Source organism: Sturnus vulgaris, chromosome 3 (assembly GCF_052056855.1).
Source record: "Sturnus vulgaris isolate bStuVul1 chromosome 3, bStuVul1.hap1, whole genome shotgun sequence".
Taxonomy (NCBI): domain Eukaryota; kingdom Metazoa; phylum Chordata; class Aves; order Passeriformes; family Sturnidae; genus Sturnus; species Sturnus vulgaris.
The window spans coordinates 57,548,016-57,564,809 of record NC_142245.1 but is presented as its reverse complement, the minus strand read 5'-3'; the positions used below and the strand labels follow the sequence as shown (position 1 = coordinate 57,564,809).

General features: G+C 38.2%; 1 protein-coding gene across 1 annotated transcript in view; it reads right to left on the bottom strand.

The window, feature by feature from the left end:
* Nucleotides 1–16,794, bottom strand: part of SYNE1 (spectrin repeat containing nuclear envelope protein 1) — a 240,444-nt gene that overhangs the window by 135,512 nt on the left and 88,138 nt on the right. The window contains exons 52-60 of the mRNA XM_088161722.1: nt 15,601–15,910; nt 13,656–13,820; nt 11,901–12,257; nt 8,487–8,623; nt 7,389–7,566; nt 5,222–5,404; nt 3,591–3,734; nt 3,105–3,260; nt 870–1,034 (exon numbers count right to left, since the gene is read on the bottom strand). Of these exons, the coding sequence (XP_088017848.1) occupies nt 870–1,034; nt 3,105–3,260; nt 3,591–3,734; nt 5,222–5,404; nt 7,389–7,566; nt 8,487–8,623; nt 11,901–12,257; nt 13,656–13,820; nt 15,601–15,910 (1,795 nt within the window). The remainder of the gene's footprint in view (nt 1–869; nt 1,035–3,104; nt 3,261–3,590; nt 3,735–5,221; nt 5,405–7,388; nt 7,567–8,486; nt 8,624–11,900; nt 12,258–13,655; nt 13,821–15,600; nt 15,911–16,794) is intronic.

Sequence of the window (16,794 nt, the reverse complement as noted above, 5' to 3'; positions counted from 1 at the left end):
AAAGTGACTTTCAATGGGTAGGGTATAAAAACCCTTAGTTGACAGTGATGGAAAACAGGAGGATTCATTCATAGAGACAATACAAGATGTAATGACAAAGCTCTTCTGCAGGGCTGAAATACAGTTCTACCACTACAGGATATATTTGCAGCATGAAGGTATCAACAAATAAAATCTGTCATCAATGTCAGCCTAGGGACTTCAGCTCCTGAAGCTGTGCAGTTGCAAACTCACAGTTTCTAACACTATGTAGTCATGAAAAGCCTGAAAGCATGAACCCAAAAGATTCAATGAACAAAAGCCAAAACATAATCTTAGTATTATGCTACAATCTTTTGCTTTTTGACCTATCCTTATAATTTTGAAGACTTTTGGCTGAGAATCCAAGACATCAATAAAATGAAAAGTATTGCCTTGTAAATAGTGTTCTTTAACATTATTGTGTTCTGTTATCAACAGATGCTATTTTCTTAACTTTAGTCACCATTTTAAATGCAAACAATTTTAGGAAAACATTTTCTGAATCAGCTGTATCACCTGTAAGATCCAGGAATATATATAGAAATATACTAAACTAACAGAAGTGACTACCCTACTTCTTCCATTTAGCCTTCATCAGCCCCACAACATCTTTCGAGTACTTCAAGAATTTTCATATATGCAGTTCTTCATGTCATTAAGATCCTTATCTACTTCTTAGAGAAAAATTCTAATACTAAGCTCTTTCTGCTACAAAAGAAGTTACTTTTGAGTAAACTGAAAATCAGCATCTGAACAACAGTTATGAGATTAATATGCAACAAATATTCTACATTTGTATTCTTCATCTAGATCTAAAAAGAGCAGGTTTTGGACTCTCGTTTCCATACCTCTAGTTTTAACATCCGGCTATCGAGAACACTCTTGTCTGCAGTAGGATGACAGTAGGAATCCAGCATGTGAACTGCATCAGCAACCCAGTCCTGGAGGTCCTTGACACTCTGTGAGAACTGCTGGTGCTCTGCTACAATCCTATCCATTCTGGAAACTTTCTCCTGCAATTCATACAGCAATTAGCACCAACAGCTATTTAAACGATTGCCTATTACCCATACCAACTCATGGACTTCAGAATGAGTCTCATCAACTATACACAGGAGTTTGCTTCGTACACTGACAATTAAAAGTACACTTAAGCATGGAATGAATTTTGCATACACACACAAATGAATTGTCTAAACATAAAATACAGATGACAATTTCAGAAATGTAATTTTTTATTTCCTAAATCTAAAAGTGCATTTTCACTGGTTTCACTTTTTCTTAAACATCTGGTAAATCACATCTAAGCTCCATGTCAGTGTTGGAATGGAAGCTAACTTGTGAAATCGTCCAGTGCAGATTTAAGCCTGAGAACTTACACCACTGCAGCAATATTACTTTATAGATACTTGGAAAAGACCTGTTTTCCTCAATGTCTCTCACTGGTAAAACAATTCTTCTGAAAAAATCACTGACACTCATACAAATCAAAAACAAAAGTTGAAGGTTCATTGCTAGAAGGCTTGAGGTGAACAAGAATACAAGGCAGAGTGTGATTTTTCCACTGTGACAGAGAACTAAAGTCAAGTCAATGTAACAGGCTTTGGAAGTCACTGAGAGGGATCTTCCTCAAGATCCATGGCTATCCAAAAAGTTTCAGGATTTCTCTAGTAGGCTGGATCCTATGTTGTGGTTACTGCTCTGCAAAGAGAGAGAAAGGACAGCAACATACACGGACTTCTTTGGGGAGAAAGGGCCAACTTTATTGTACAGACAGCCCGTATTTAAAGTGTGTTACATGCAGCTAGGACAGGACCAGTAGCTCATTGGACAATTGGGAAAAACATCCTTGGGACAGTACCTCAGGATGTATCCTATGGGAAAGACACCAGGTGTTAATCTTTACTATGAATACCACTCTGTTTTTCACCATATCACCCTGGGATATTTCCTCCCTAACTGAAGCTGTAGTCAGCTTGTCAGCCTGGGAATGGACCTGAGAGTCAGGAGAAATCCAGGCCTGAAAAGAATATCCAAACTGTAATTCCCTAGCTCTCTAAATGTGTGTGTCCACAATATGTATCCTGCACCTTAGATGATTCCTGCTCATCCTGACATCTCCTGCAAGTTCTGCTCGCATAAGCCTCTGTTAGTAACTCATGCATCTGTCACTTTCTATTCTGCAGACATGAAAATTTATTATGGATGCATACAATCATTTCCAGTAAGTCAAAGATATATAATTGTTATTTATTTTTTGTCAAAGATTTATAATCGTTACTTCTACAGAAAATGTAGGAATTTCCAAAGCAGCAATCCCTTAAACACAAATACTTTCAAATTGAATAGTTATTCCAAAACATATTTCCTATATCCTTAATCATTCCAGTTACTGTAGCAACTGTAAACCTATATCAAGCCTTCTTCATAACATGAACTTTGAGAAAAATAACAGTCCTAAGTCCTGGAGGCTTTCTTAATCTGTCTAGACTAGAGAAATAGTAGAATTATTACGTGGTAAAGTGTGTGAAGCACCACTCAAAAAAAGAGTGTATCTTAGTCTGATGGTTTAGAATTTGGCCTATGCCTCTCCTTGAACATTCAAAAGCAGCATAAGAGGTACACTTTTTTAGAAGACCAATCTATGACTTTCAGGTGAAAATACTTAGAATGCAAATAATCGGCATTATAGGATGAGATGAAGTAACAACTTCTCTGCATCCTGTATTTTCAAAATAAAACCCCACTTCTGCGAATTTTTGAAAAATAACTCTTTCAGATGTCATTTATTACAAAACTAAAATGTCTTCAGTGCTTGAAAGAATCAAAATAAAGTCTGATTATTTTATAATCAGGTGGGGTTTACTTCTTAATCAGTGCACCTTTAAATAAAAATAAGAAACAGTTATATTTTGTTGACAATCCTTACTCTCCACTCCTAAAAGTCAATGTGAAAGACAGAATAGCTCAGACATATCACAAAGCAGGCAAGCAAGACAACTGCAGTGCTTCACATTTCAGTCTTCATTTTTCCCCACGTACATCAAAGGAGTTGCTTAGAGCACGTACATTGGATGCATTACCTTTGTCAGATTGCTTAGCGTAAGATACTGAGAAGACAACTGAGACACTCTGCGCATAAAGCTTTTGCTGACAGCTTGTTCTTCCCACAGCTGCTGAGCTTTCTCTTTTAGCCTGTTGAGCTGATGCTCGTGGCAGCTTATTTCCTCAAGGACAGACTGTAAAGCACAAGCACAGTAATAATAAGGGTGGGTGCAAGAAAGCAGGAAATAGAGAAGCATGAAGGTGCCATGAAAAATAGAAGTGACATATGGCAAGCTTGCTGAGAAAGGCACACCATACGGTTACAGCAATGGAGCAGCATGTGATAAGAAATGTGGAGATGCAAAACTTGATGGAACAGGATCATCAACAGCAAACCTCCAAAACAGTTCCCATCTTTATTTAGAGGTCAGGATGCTAGAATGGTTAAGCTTTTGAAAGTAACCAATGAGGACAGGAGGATGGGACAGGATGGTCTGGCTGTGTTAAGAACCCTTATAAGTCACCTGCAGCTTTTGCTGTTCTCTCCTCTTGGAAGGAAGATCATGGAGCCGACTGCTACTTCCTTGCACTATCTTCTCAGTTGTGGTCAGCCACTCCTGCAGAGGCTCAGCAGTTGCTTCAAAGTCCTTCATCTGGATCTTTAAGTTCTAGGAAGGCATGCAAATTTCTATGAATAGTCCCAGTGCACTAGACATAACTAATTCACAAGACACAAATCAAGCACACAAAAAGAATATATAATTGGAGGCAACTTATACACAGCTCTTCAAATAAATTACATCAGTTCTGCCTGTTCCTATCCCACAGACAACAAAATAAAATTTTATAAGGCACACTTTTAAAAAGCAAAATAGATGCAGCGATGAAGAACTGCTGCACAGATAAGGGAAGGCTGAAGAAAATTTCTTTTGGTTGGAAAGCTTTACAGATGTTATGAGATTTGACTTAATCTAATCCTAATTCACCTAACTAAGGCAGTGTGAATAAAGGCTAATTTGGGATATGAGTTATCTAATATCTGACTTCAGTCATTGACATTGACCCCTCCTTAAACGGGCTGCCACTGTTTCTAGGTAATGTCTAAATTCAACCCAGTCCTGGGGAACACTTCTGGTTATATTCTTTTTTAAAGTAAAATTTTGGTCATAAGAAAGTGCATTAAAGGCATATGAAGGCATTCCCTCAAGGCCTGCATAATTTTCCTGTAGGCTTACTCTGCATTATTTAATGAAAGAGTACCTGAAATAATTCATGTGGAATATAAACCTGAACAGCATAGCTCCTGTGCCCTAGTTATTTTAATGTATTTTTCCCCAGACATATTTAGTTTTCTTTTCAGCTAGGTCTGTATCACTTAAACATCCGAATGAAAAATTAAGTCTATGAGACTGAAAAATGCTTGACTCAAAAAGACTAACCTCTGAGAATATCCTCTTTCCATAGCAATCTCGAGATGAAGAAAGGTAAGTACTTGCTACCTGAGAATTTTCATTGAAATGCTTTCCTACATAATGCATTAAGTGTATTTAAACTTTTTTTCACCTGTCTAGGCAGCACTGGTTTGAAACAAGAATGCCTAGGAACTTTAATACTCCTATGCTATGCAGGGAATTTCAGATGAGACCTTTTGACCTTAAAACCTATGGCCTTAAAAAGTTTCTGTTTTAAGATATTCACCACCTACTGGTTGAATTGTGAGTTCTGAACAGAGAAAGGCACTGGCATTTACTTAAAAATTGCCCAATTAAATAAGTACGTGTCACCTATTTGCAGTAAGAGAGACAACATTTACACACTCTACTGAGATTATTCAATTAGCAGTTGTGTCAGAAACCGTTTTCAAAAAGAAAATGCATTTGATAAGACTACTGAATTTCAGCAACTGCTATCTTTGATTCTGAACAACACCCTTCTGCATGAAACACCCCACTTAAAGTGAAATCAGGTCATAAAGATAGCAGAAGTAAACAAAAGTAAAATGCAAGCAGAAGAAAAAGTCTTCTTGAAAACATCTATTTCTTAGTTCTGTCACATAGTAAACACAGCTATATATGAAATCTAAACTGTGCTGTTTGAAACAGAAGCAATGAAGAAATTTAGATCCAGTCTTTCCTCACTGTGACTGGCTCAATACCTCCAATGCAGATTTCTTCTGGTGGAGTGTGGTGATAAAATTTTTCCAATCTTCTTTAGCAGCAGCAGATTTGTCCTGGATAACTTTTGCCTTTTCCTTTGGTAAAACAGAGCACAGTAGTTCTCCTTTGGATGCCACTAGGTTTAGCTTTTGTTGCCCATTCTCACTTTCTGATAAGAATTCCTAAAAATAGTAATAAAAAAAACTAATTGGTGAACTTTGGGTCCCAATAAAGTCAAGTTGCTACAAAATTTATCACTGATGAGTTTACTGTTTCTGCTTGTTAACATGCTAATGTATCTCTCAGTAAATTTATTTCAATATTGTTTGTATTGATGGGATATACAGATAACAGCCATTTGATCCAGAAATGAAAGTGTCTGAATAATGTATATATTAAGACTCTAGGATTACCTGTATTTTCTGTATTTCATGAGACAATTACTAGTGATTTACTTGGGTATTATATTCTCTTAAATATCCCTAGTACAGAAAGTGATAAAAGTTTCATTTCAGGGAACCATTATCCTGACAGAGATAACACAGGTCCGTCCCCCCCCAGAGGCACACACTGGGCCAAATCCCTGCCCATGGGCAAGCTTCAGCTATGCTGGACTTGCCATGAGCATGTGGTGCTGTGGGCTGATGCTCAGAACCTGACCAATGTCCAGACTGCGTGATTTATGCCTCTGTATCCTTAATTTACCTTCCCTGTTTAGAAGTATTTTTCTTCATAGAAATCTTGCGCAGTGCTGGTGTGCAAGAAGAGTGTGTAAAAATGCAGGTACAAGAATTATACAGAAATGTAAGGAAACAGACAGATTTTTAAATTCCAATTTATCGGGATAATCTCTTTGCAACTTAATAATTATTAAAAAACCCCACAACTTTGTGAGCATCTAGGACTCAAAGAAATTTAGTAGTCTTGTATAGAAATATTTTAAACTGTTACTATCATGATTATATAATACACATAATTATTAGGTTACACCCATGCTCAGGAGTAACAGGCTTGATGCCAAAATTATTAGGTCAGGTTCTGATTTTGTGTTACACTAGAGGTCTTGGAGAATGCAAAGGGTCTGTTAACTTTGAGATACTTGGACTATAAATTCAGGCTATATTAAAATGAAAGATATGGGTGACTTAATGATGCAAAATGTGCTAACAGACAGAACATTAACTTTCAAGAAAAACAAAATTTTAGGTTTATACAGGTTACCAAGACATCTTTAGAAGTCCTAAAGCAGTTCATAAAAAGTTTATTTCACCTAAGGCAGCTTTCACAGAGGAGAACAAGATAGGGTCTTACATTATGAGGGGGCTGTATGATTTAAAAAAAAAAAAAGAAATCCACTGTTGAAAAAACCTTAGCCTTGCTAAAACATTTATATTTAACGAAGAAAATTACCAAGACTTTTCCCCCTTCTGAAGATATTCTTAACATGGTGCAGTCAAATATTTGATATATCAAGATAGCATTATTTGGGCTTTTAAGTAAACCATTTAAGCAAGGGAAAGTGAATATATCAAAACGAGGAAGAAGTGATTTGGCTTTTGGTGTTTTCTGAGAAACAGAATTTCTTCTGATATACTATCTAACTAAAGCTATAACAACCTCATTAAATCTCATTTTGTTATTTTCAGTTAAAATGATAGTTATATTCTATTAATAAAAGTATTTCTTTCAATTGATTCATTAAAATATACTTTCTACCATCATTCCTTTCCCCCAAACTGTTTGGGTTTATTTTAGTTTTATGTGAAATATATTCTTTTTAAATGCCTGCTCACACTGACATAATTTAACTTTGCTCTTGTACCATAAAGGCTCCACTTTCATACATGACAGAAAATATTCACATAATTGTGTAATAACTCCAGACTCGATTCTGTTTTTATAGTATTCTCCCACCTAAAGCACTTTTTTCCCCCCATTGTTAAAAAGAAACAGACAAGGAAAGCCATTATGAGCCATAACTACTTACAAACTGTAGCCCAACAAAATACAAAAACAAGAAGTGTTTATTTCTTTTCAATGAGTCACCTTTAGTGTAAACAATAACAACATTAACAAAAGCAGTAATTAATCAAATAAATAAATCTGAGCTGTACATGAAATTGATTTGATCTCCCTTAGACTACTATTTGACTGCTGTAAAGTTACCTGTATTTTCTGCAGACTTGCTGAAGCTTCACTGATGTTTTGAGGCACGTCAAAGCATTTGGCAGTGGTGACTCTTGCATTGACCAGCCACTGCTGAAAATCCCTGAAAGCCGTCCGAAATCTTTGCTGCAAGATCTGCTCTTTGCTCTGGCATCCTTTTGAAGCTTGCAGGCAGAGGCTGGGTTTAGCACATCAAGGAAGAAGAAGAAAGCGAGGGAGGGAGGGAGGAAAGGCAGGACTCTGTTAGGTGACAATGCTATTATTTTGTTCTCTGAAACACAATGCTAAGGGTAGGTTAACCTGGATTCCTCCTATCAAATTTATGCACTTAACTGAGGCACCAGGAAATCCATTAGAAGCTTTCAGTTCTCAAAAGTGAAGCATGTAAATTGGGACACAGCTGTCACAGATATGACAGGTACAAGTGTTTCCAGGGAGTGACTCAGTGCACCTAAGCATCAATATATTCTGCAAGCCTCTTTCTCTCTCTAGGGAGAGGGCGCAGTGAGGACTACAGTCAATAAAATTCTAACTTCTGTGGCTCTGTTAAGGATCAATCTGAGCCATCACATCCTTCTGCAGCCACAGAAACCAGAAGCTGTAATCTCCTGCAAGAAACAATAGAACCTTCTGTCTGAAATGCAGGTGTCACACTCCAAAGTAAATCAGAGTGACTGGAGAGAAAGCAAGAAAGCAAGCAAATGTTACCTTCCCTAGCTAGTTCCTGTTTCAAAGAAGAATAATCTGAAGGACAAAATTAAGAAAAATATCTGAACTAGCTGGCATAGCTCCTTCTCCTTCAGACAAATAAGACATACTGCTACCTCACTTTTTTACAAGGACTCCTGTAATACGTCAGGTACAGATGTACACCTAGTTTCAGCTGAGTTTAGTGGTGTAGCTTGGCTTTAAGAGAAAAAAACCTCAAAAAATCATTTTACCACTTTGCATTACTTTTATTGACACCAAAAGCAAAATAATGATTCTAATTATTGCATATGTCTATCTCTAGTTCTAACATTCTAATTAATTTTTCCCTAAAAGACAGCTCATCCCCCACCCCACATACATACAAGATTAAATAAGATGAATGCATACCTGTTATACTCCTTAATCAATCCTGAAACCTTTGAAGAGTGAGTACTTAAATCCCTGGAAAATCTACAAAGATCATTTAATTGAGTTTTGATCTCATCTGTCATTTGTTCAGATTTTATTAGAGCATCCAATGTTTCCTGTTAAAACAAAATAAATGAAAAATACTGATGAGTAAATATAAAAAAACCCCCACAATTTTAAAATCAAAATTTATCAGAATTTAAATTAATTCATTTATGATCTATATGTTTACTTTCAAGAGTGTTTTAGCAGTCAAGTCTACAGGACCTTATTTGAAATTATGAGCTTCTAGAGACCAAATTTCTGGATGCCTCAACTTCGTTAGCTCAAAATGTTTTGAAGCCCATTTTAAGATACAAATTTCATTCTAATAAATGAGCAATAGTACTGTCAATTAGCTGTATGCATATAAAAGTAAATACATTTAGAGAATAGCAAATTATATGTGTTTATATAAATATAATTATGCTTTTGACTAGAGTTTAACAGGTTAAATTAAAATGCTTTGAGCTGTATCCAGAAAGTTAATTTATGCACAAAGCTTTTTAACAGCTTCAACTCTTTTCACAGATGACTTCATAATTTAAAAGTACAGCTGTTCACAATCCTGAGAGAGTAACTGGGTTACTGCCTGTCACTGATGTACTGGAATGGCTCTTGCCTTAGAGACAGCTAAGCCAACAACAACAAAAAAAAGAGATTTTGTTGACTTGCGTCACAAGGAGAGGTGTGATAAGTACTCCAATAAAAACAGTGCTTGATGATATCCACAGCATCTCCACTGCAGAATTCTGCTACTCCAGCATAAAGAGCAGTGCAGACTTGGCTCCTCGCCTCACTAGGAACTAAATTCTTCAGACATTCCTCTCAGACTAACAACAGAGGTTCTCCAGTGCAGGCAGACCAGAGCACTTGGCATGTATAGAATAGTTTGGCTAAAGTGACAGTCTGGAAGAAACTTACAATATAAACTTGAGAAAAAGATCATATGAAGGTGAAGATAGATTTGAACAGAGACCTGGAAGTGGGAGATAAGGATGCGCCCAAACCCATTTCTGAAGATGCATATATATATATATATATATATACACATGTGTGTGTGTATGTATATATATGTATGCATATATACATATTCGGAAGGAAATAAGAGGATAATTGAAAAATATACATAGTGAACAGTTCAGCACAAAACTGAATGTTCACAAAAAGTACAAATGATATTTTGCTGCAGCAGATTTTCGGGACTCCCCTGATTTACATTATTCATTATCATACTATGGACTATTTTCTTTGAGCCATTCATACACCAGAAATCTCTTCAATCATGATTAACAGATACTTGAAATAGTCACTTGCTTCAATGCCATAAAAAGTAGCATTTGAACTAAGTAATTATGTAAGAGCAATAATGCTTTAAAAAATCCCCCTAATCTACTTTTTGCTTACGCTACTTTATGTTAAACTACTGAAACCATTCTTTGGGAAAGCATTGGAAATAATACCACAATGGACATTACCTAAACACAGGATATCACAAATTGCCAAGGGCAGGAATCACCATAATGAATTGGTATCAGTCTCTTTTTTTATGTAAAGAAAGCATCTCTTAAAACTAACACAAGGTTAGAACCACCTGTTTTCAACACAAATTTTCTTTCAAATAACCTACCTCAAAAACTAGTAAGAGGTTATTCTGACTACGTACAACCTTAGGCATAGAGTACTAACAAACAAGAGCAATAACTTGCAAAACAGGGTAAATTTAACTATGGCGTTTTTCCACAGAGTGATATCACTGTTGGAGTCAGTTGGATTTAATATTGAATCTGACAATTACAAAAATAATTTGCTGAATTCCAAGCGCAAAATCTGTTGCTCTAATGCTGCACATACCCAAGGGAACACAGCTTCAGTATAACAGAGTAGCAGAATGATCTTGCTAATTCTGTGAATTAGGAAATGCATTTTTAATTTGTGGCCTTGGCTAACATGGCAACAGAATCACTGTGAGACAATAGAAATGGAAACTGCAGTGCTATTTTACATTCACAATAGGGCCTTTCCCTGGGATCCAAAAATGGGAAGATTACTGCCATATTTCCTCCAACTATAAATAAAATTACATTGTGGGGCTGTGCATAGTTACCTCATGAAATGCTTCTGCATGTTCCTCATTAGTCAAAGTTTACAACTGTAAACTAAATAAAGTGTTCTTACATAGAACTACAGTACATACCTATTATATATACTACTAATAAAAGCATATCCTTTGAATTTAATACTTCTCCATTTACGAAATAAAAAAATGCCTGTTGTGTTGGTAACAATCCCACGTTTTCCTTTCCTTTTTAAAAACACATATATAGAACACTTAGTATATTTGTACAATTATTTGCTTCATCTTAATGCCCTCTTTGTTACTCCTACAGACTTATAATGGCACTCAAGCAAGCAGGATTCATAAATCCATGCAAGGAATTCTGTGAAAGAGGAAGCCACAGAAATAACTTGGCACAGACCCTGCAGGAGGAGATTAATAGTCTCAGTTCAAAGAAAAGGTGTTCTGGGATTTTTTTGAACATTACTTCAGTCAAGGGGTCAGAAAGCCGGCAATACACACGTCTCCACTGAACTGCTTTATTACAACGCTAAACTGAAAGAGAAATACTCTGTATCTTTCATCAACATCTGTGATTCATTGTGTTTCAAATACTTATAAACATGTATCTTGATTGTTGCAAATATGTGTATATATTTACATGGAGGAGTTGTGATACATTCATGGGGAATTTTTTGCTAGGAGACAATCAGGAACAGAAACAACCTCTATTTCTCTAAATTCTACTGCATTACAAAGCAAAGGAATTAGCAATTAGACCCGTTTCCAGATTAACTTCTTTAAATATTGGACGAGATCTCAACGTGCATAACGTAGAGAATGTTTCAAGAAAAGGAAAGTACAAGCCAAATGCATTTCTGACAAATTTTAATGGCTCCAGTTTCTTACTTGGCTTTTAGGAAAAGCTTCACATTTCCTCCATCAAATGCTACTCTGGCTCGAACCACTGAGCAACTTGGAAGGGCAGCGCAGAGCTGGTGTGCCAGTTCCTTGGCTTCCTGCCGGGGGCAAGCCCTGGGTTTAACACCTAAAATCCAGGCAGCGTTTGCTAAGCCTGGTGCGGCAGAGGCCAAGGGGAGGGACGTCTTCTGCAACACCGCTCGCTGTGATCACAGTAACACAAAGAGTTTGGAAAGTCGGGGTTTCACAGGAACATCTTCCGCAAGTATTGATTTTATGATGTACTCGAGAGCCCCGCTTGGCGGAAGTTTCCTGCCCGCGGTGACCACACATCGACAGCGGAAACGCTGCTAGGAAAAGAGACATGCCCTTACTTTCTCCTTGCGCCAGCTCTCCACCACCTCGGCGTCCGTGCTGCGGCTGTCGGCGGGGGCCAGCCCCTGTGCCCAGGCGGCCAGCTGCCCTCCGAGCCGCTGCACAGCCTCCTCCAGCCGCCCGGCCTGCGCCGCGAACTCCCGCTCCGACAGGGCCATCTGGCTGAGCAGGTCCCGCAGGCCGCCCTGGCTGCGGCGGGCGCTCTCCTCCCACTGCCGCCAGTCCGCCTGCAGCGCCTGCATCTCGGCCGCCAGCAGCTGGCACCCGCCCGCCGTCGTGCCGCGCCTGGCGGCCGGAGCCAGCGCCTCCACCCGGCTCAGCCGGCCCGCGCCGCTCTGCCGGGACTCCACCAGCTCCTGCGGGGCGACATTGCCATGGTAACTCGGGGGCCGCCACATCGCCAGTGCCGCGGACGGCGGGGCCCGCCTGGGGGGCGCGTCCTGTCCCGTCCCGTCCCGTCCCGTCCCGTCCCGAACCTCCCCGTCCCATCCCGCGGCTCTCTGACGGCAGGTCTGGGAACCGGGGAGAGTAAAACCCAGTCAACAGCATGCAGCCCTTGCGGGGATTAAACAGCGGTTCTGAAACTGTCTTCAGCTTTGGAGAGAAGAGAGTGAATGTGTTTTAGACACGAAAAATACTATTTAGGTTGAGATGCGGAACATAAAGACTTTGTTGAGATCTTTTGCGTAAGAAATGCTGGTGTGTAGCTGCTCGCAGCAGCCTCAGAAACACAGATGCAGTTTTCAGCCTGCTTGTGACCTGTGATGTGCCAGAATTGGTTGAACTTTTTTTTTCTGAGTATATGGGTTTGGTTTTGTTCTCAGAGCTAAATTCTTTCTACGGCGTCCTTATTTCAATCTCACGCATCTCATACAAGGGAATCTTGGGAGCTTTCAACTTAGGAAACTGGAGAATGTATAAATACCATCCCAAACACTGCATGCTACAGTCATGTTATTTTCTTCTCTCGTTCATCTTACGAACTAGATACTGCTGACTCCTCCCTTTCCCGTTTTACAGATCAGAGTTTGAGCACAAAGGAGACTGAAAATTACCCCAGAATGTATAAAAAAATCTGTAATTTGATCTTGGGGATCCTGAATCTTCATCTAGCATTCAAGTTCACTGTGACGCTCTCTCATGTTTAGGAGCAGAGTAAAATGTTGCTAGCATGCTTATTTGAATGTAAACACCAGACATGGGCAAAACATGTAGCCTGCTTTAGTGTTGCATTCAGGAATATGCAAATTTCTTAAGCACTCAGATGGCTAAGAATAGGTACCAGGCTAAGGAGAGTATACACAGGGAGGCAACTCATATATTTCTACTATGTCTGAGGAGAACAAGTCTTGTGCTGCTTTACACATCTCAATTTCATGCAAAGCAGGAAAGGTTGTCTCTGATTTAGACAATTCTGCCATGGAGAAAGCATATTTGGGGATGAGGAAAGAGAAGTATTCATTAATCAGCTAAGCCACATTTTTCTGTGATGCCACTGGGCTTCCGCTCTTGCAAATTGTTTCCATGTGTGCCGTGGTTAACTTAGGTCTGATTATACTTTTACTCCATCTGTTAATACGAAAAATGAGTCGAAAACAAAGCACAGTTTGGAAAGCTTGCTTTCAGCTCACTGAAATAAAATCAAAATTTCAAAGAAAAAAAAAGCAAGACCCCACAACTGTTTGACTGGGTTTTGGGGTTTTTTTTAAAGCATAGGGTCTGAATTGCAGAAGAAATCCCGAATGCTCACTTACATTGAGTTTGGCCAGCTTTTTCTGTATAGTTGGTGTATCTCCAGATGCGTCTGACCAGCGGTGAAGCTCTTCCTTTGCAGAATGAAGCCAATCTGTGAATTCATGCACGGCATCCAAATAAAGCAAATGATCTTTCACGATATCTTCCACTTTCCTCATTTTCTCCTATCAATCAGATTACAAAAAAAAATTAAAAATATTAAAGTACTTAAATACTATACTATTCTGGCTTTAAGCATGCAGTGCTGGTTTGACTCCATAGCATGCATTTGAATAGTGAATAGGGTATAGATTGTGGCATCAGAACAGAGTGCTATATTATGAAAGGTTTGGTTTGGGTTGGTTTGGACAAGGATTTTCTGCTGGAGCAGAAGCCTTCTGAAGATGTATGCAAAAATATACTTTAACACAGTCTAATGTATGGTTTAGTAGATATATATCAATGTTCAGCTGTGTCACTCTGGCATGCATTTCCCAATTCACACCTGAGAGGGTCTTGCAGATCACCCATAAGCATGCCCAGGGTGCAGCATTGCTGTCAGAAGCATTGCTGTTAGAAGCACCAAGTCTCTATAAATGCTAAGCAGAGTCATGGAGACATCCCATAGGAAGACCACGAACAAAAATTTCAGCTGTCCAAAAGTGCAAAATGACCTTATGGTGCCGAGACCCATCACATCAGAAGTGGTGGCTGTCCCCAGCCACCTACCCTGCAGTCCTGGAGGATGCTTTCCCTGACACAAACATGCAGCTGCTTCCTGGCTCCATCTTAGCTTTTTTATGTAAGCTTAGAGTGGGGTCAGTTTATCTTACTGTGACACAGTGAAAGAGTACAGTGGTTGAGATTTGCCTTTGGTCTGACTGAGTAACCTTGTTGCTATATTCTTCTTAGATAACACTTATGAATGTTTATCAAAACTAACCAAAAGTGAAATGAGCTAATCAAATAGATTTTTACCCCTGTGTAGATACTCTAATCTAGATTGAAGCATCTTGAAGCCAGTTTCAAACTAAACCACCTAATTAAATTCAGTTATTTTAAAGTTTGAGTAACTCAACGTTCCACAGATGCTATTAAAAATAAGTTATATTAACAGGACCTGCTGTTCCCTCTGAAAATAATCATCATAATCTCTCAGAATGTGTCATTGTCAACCAGACAATGGATAGTTACTAGCTAAACAAAGAAAACCTAAAGTAAATCCTCAAAGCTTTTATACCTTGATGCATTTTATGCAGCAACAGGATAAGAAAATGTCCACATGCACCTGACTCTAACCAAAACGCCTCCTAGGGTAGCAAAAGGCTCCTACGAAAGGGAACTAAGCATCCCTGTGTACATTGCTCACACCAAAATGTAGCACCAGTACAAAGGGAGTGAGGAGGCAAGGTGTTTCACTCTCATCATCTGTTTGGCAGAAGATCTCAGTGAGCTCACATGTCTTTCCTTAGAAACCAAACTGAATACCTGTATAGCATATGCAGTGCTTAGTGGCTTGAAACACCACAAAATATGGCCATATATTTTTTTGACAATAGGATTTATCTTTCTGACAATATGTTTCCTGCTCAGTAGGCATTTTATTCTTCCCTTTCCAGGTAAAGAAAAAAAAAAAGCTAGGAATGAATGAAAATAATTAGATGATAATAAACATGTCAGAATATCAGAAATACCATTGTGTATATAAGAAACTAGGAACAAAATACATGGCCTTCACTTTTCCAAAATCATAATCATACCAATTTCAAATCTCACTACCGTTTTTGCATTCCATTAAATTTTAGTAAACTATATTAAATGTTTTTATTAGACTCAACTATACCAGAGGCAAGATTGTTCACAGTCAATCCTTTAGTTACTGAAAATACAAACCCCAAATGTTTTTAGCTATATATACAAATATCTAAATATTTTACTTACTTGAAACAGAGATATTTATCTTACCTTGGCTACAGTTGTGATGTCATTAAACTGTGTTTTTAGTTCTTCTTGAGCTGCATCTCCAAAGGAATCATCCCCTGTTTTTTCATATAGTTCCACAGCCTTTTCAATGAGTTGTTGTAAATCACCTGAGTGATCCTCTATCTCAGAAACAATAGCTTGGAAATGGTCCAGCTGAGCAAACTTCTCCTTCAGACCAGTCTGTGGTTCTAAAGGCTGCTCCACTTTTTGATCCAAATTCTCTAACCACTGTTCCAGCTGGTTTTTCCTTTCCAGATAGTCATTCCACTGGCTAATGACAGAATCTAGGCAGCTTACATGAAAAGAAAATGAAGATGAGAACTTGAGAACTTTTAAACCGTTTGGGGGGAAAAAAGGTCCTGCTTATACTTTAATTGTTACACTGTCTGTAGCCATGCACAGTAAGTTTAGAATATACTTTATTTTTCATCTTGCTTTTGTTTCCTATATCAACTTGCATCCAAGTTATTTTAAAATTCCTGTGGCTTTTGGGTCCCTTTGTACAACCAACATAGCTGCTTCCCTATTACAGGTTACATGAGCAATCTATCTGCCTCAGACTAATGAAAAACACATTTCAGTGTCTGTTCAGCAAAGTAAAATATGGAACATTACTGGAGTTCTTTATGATCAGAGTAATAAAATATGCAGCAGCCTATGAAATTACTGTCAATTAAGAGATATTCTGGCAAGTTTTGAAAGAACAAACCCATTATCTATAGTCTCATTTACAATTTATAAGAAATATTCCATTGCTTTTCCTAGTAGATCACCATACTTTTCTGGGATTTGTGTTGAGGAATGTAATTCTCATTTCACTGGACTTAAAGATAGAGAAAGGTGTGGTAAGAATTTTACTCAAAATGCCATGGTCTAACCTAATCTAAATAATAATTTATGACAAAAATTGTGTGAAATTTGAGATACATCATAAAGACGGCCCACTGTAATTTTCTACATACAGTTCTATTACAATTTTGGGCAACTAAGGAAGTGGCACCACTTTCAGTCATTATATTTTAAGAGAAATGTAGACAAGTGATAGTCTTCAATCTCTTGAATAAGAAACAGGTGTGATAGAGGCCCAGAAAGTCCACAGAGAAATTGAGAAACATCAGTCTGTCTAGATCAGAAATGCTGAAGGCCTTCAAATATAAAAAATTATCTCACACAGGC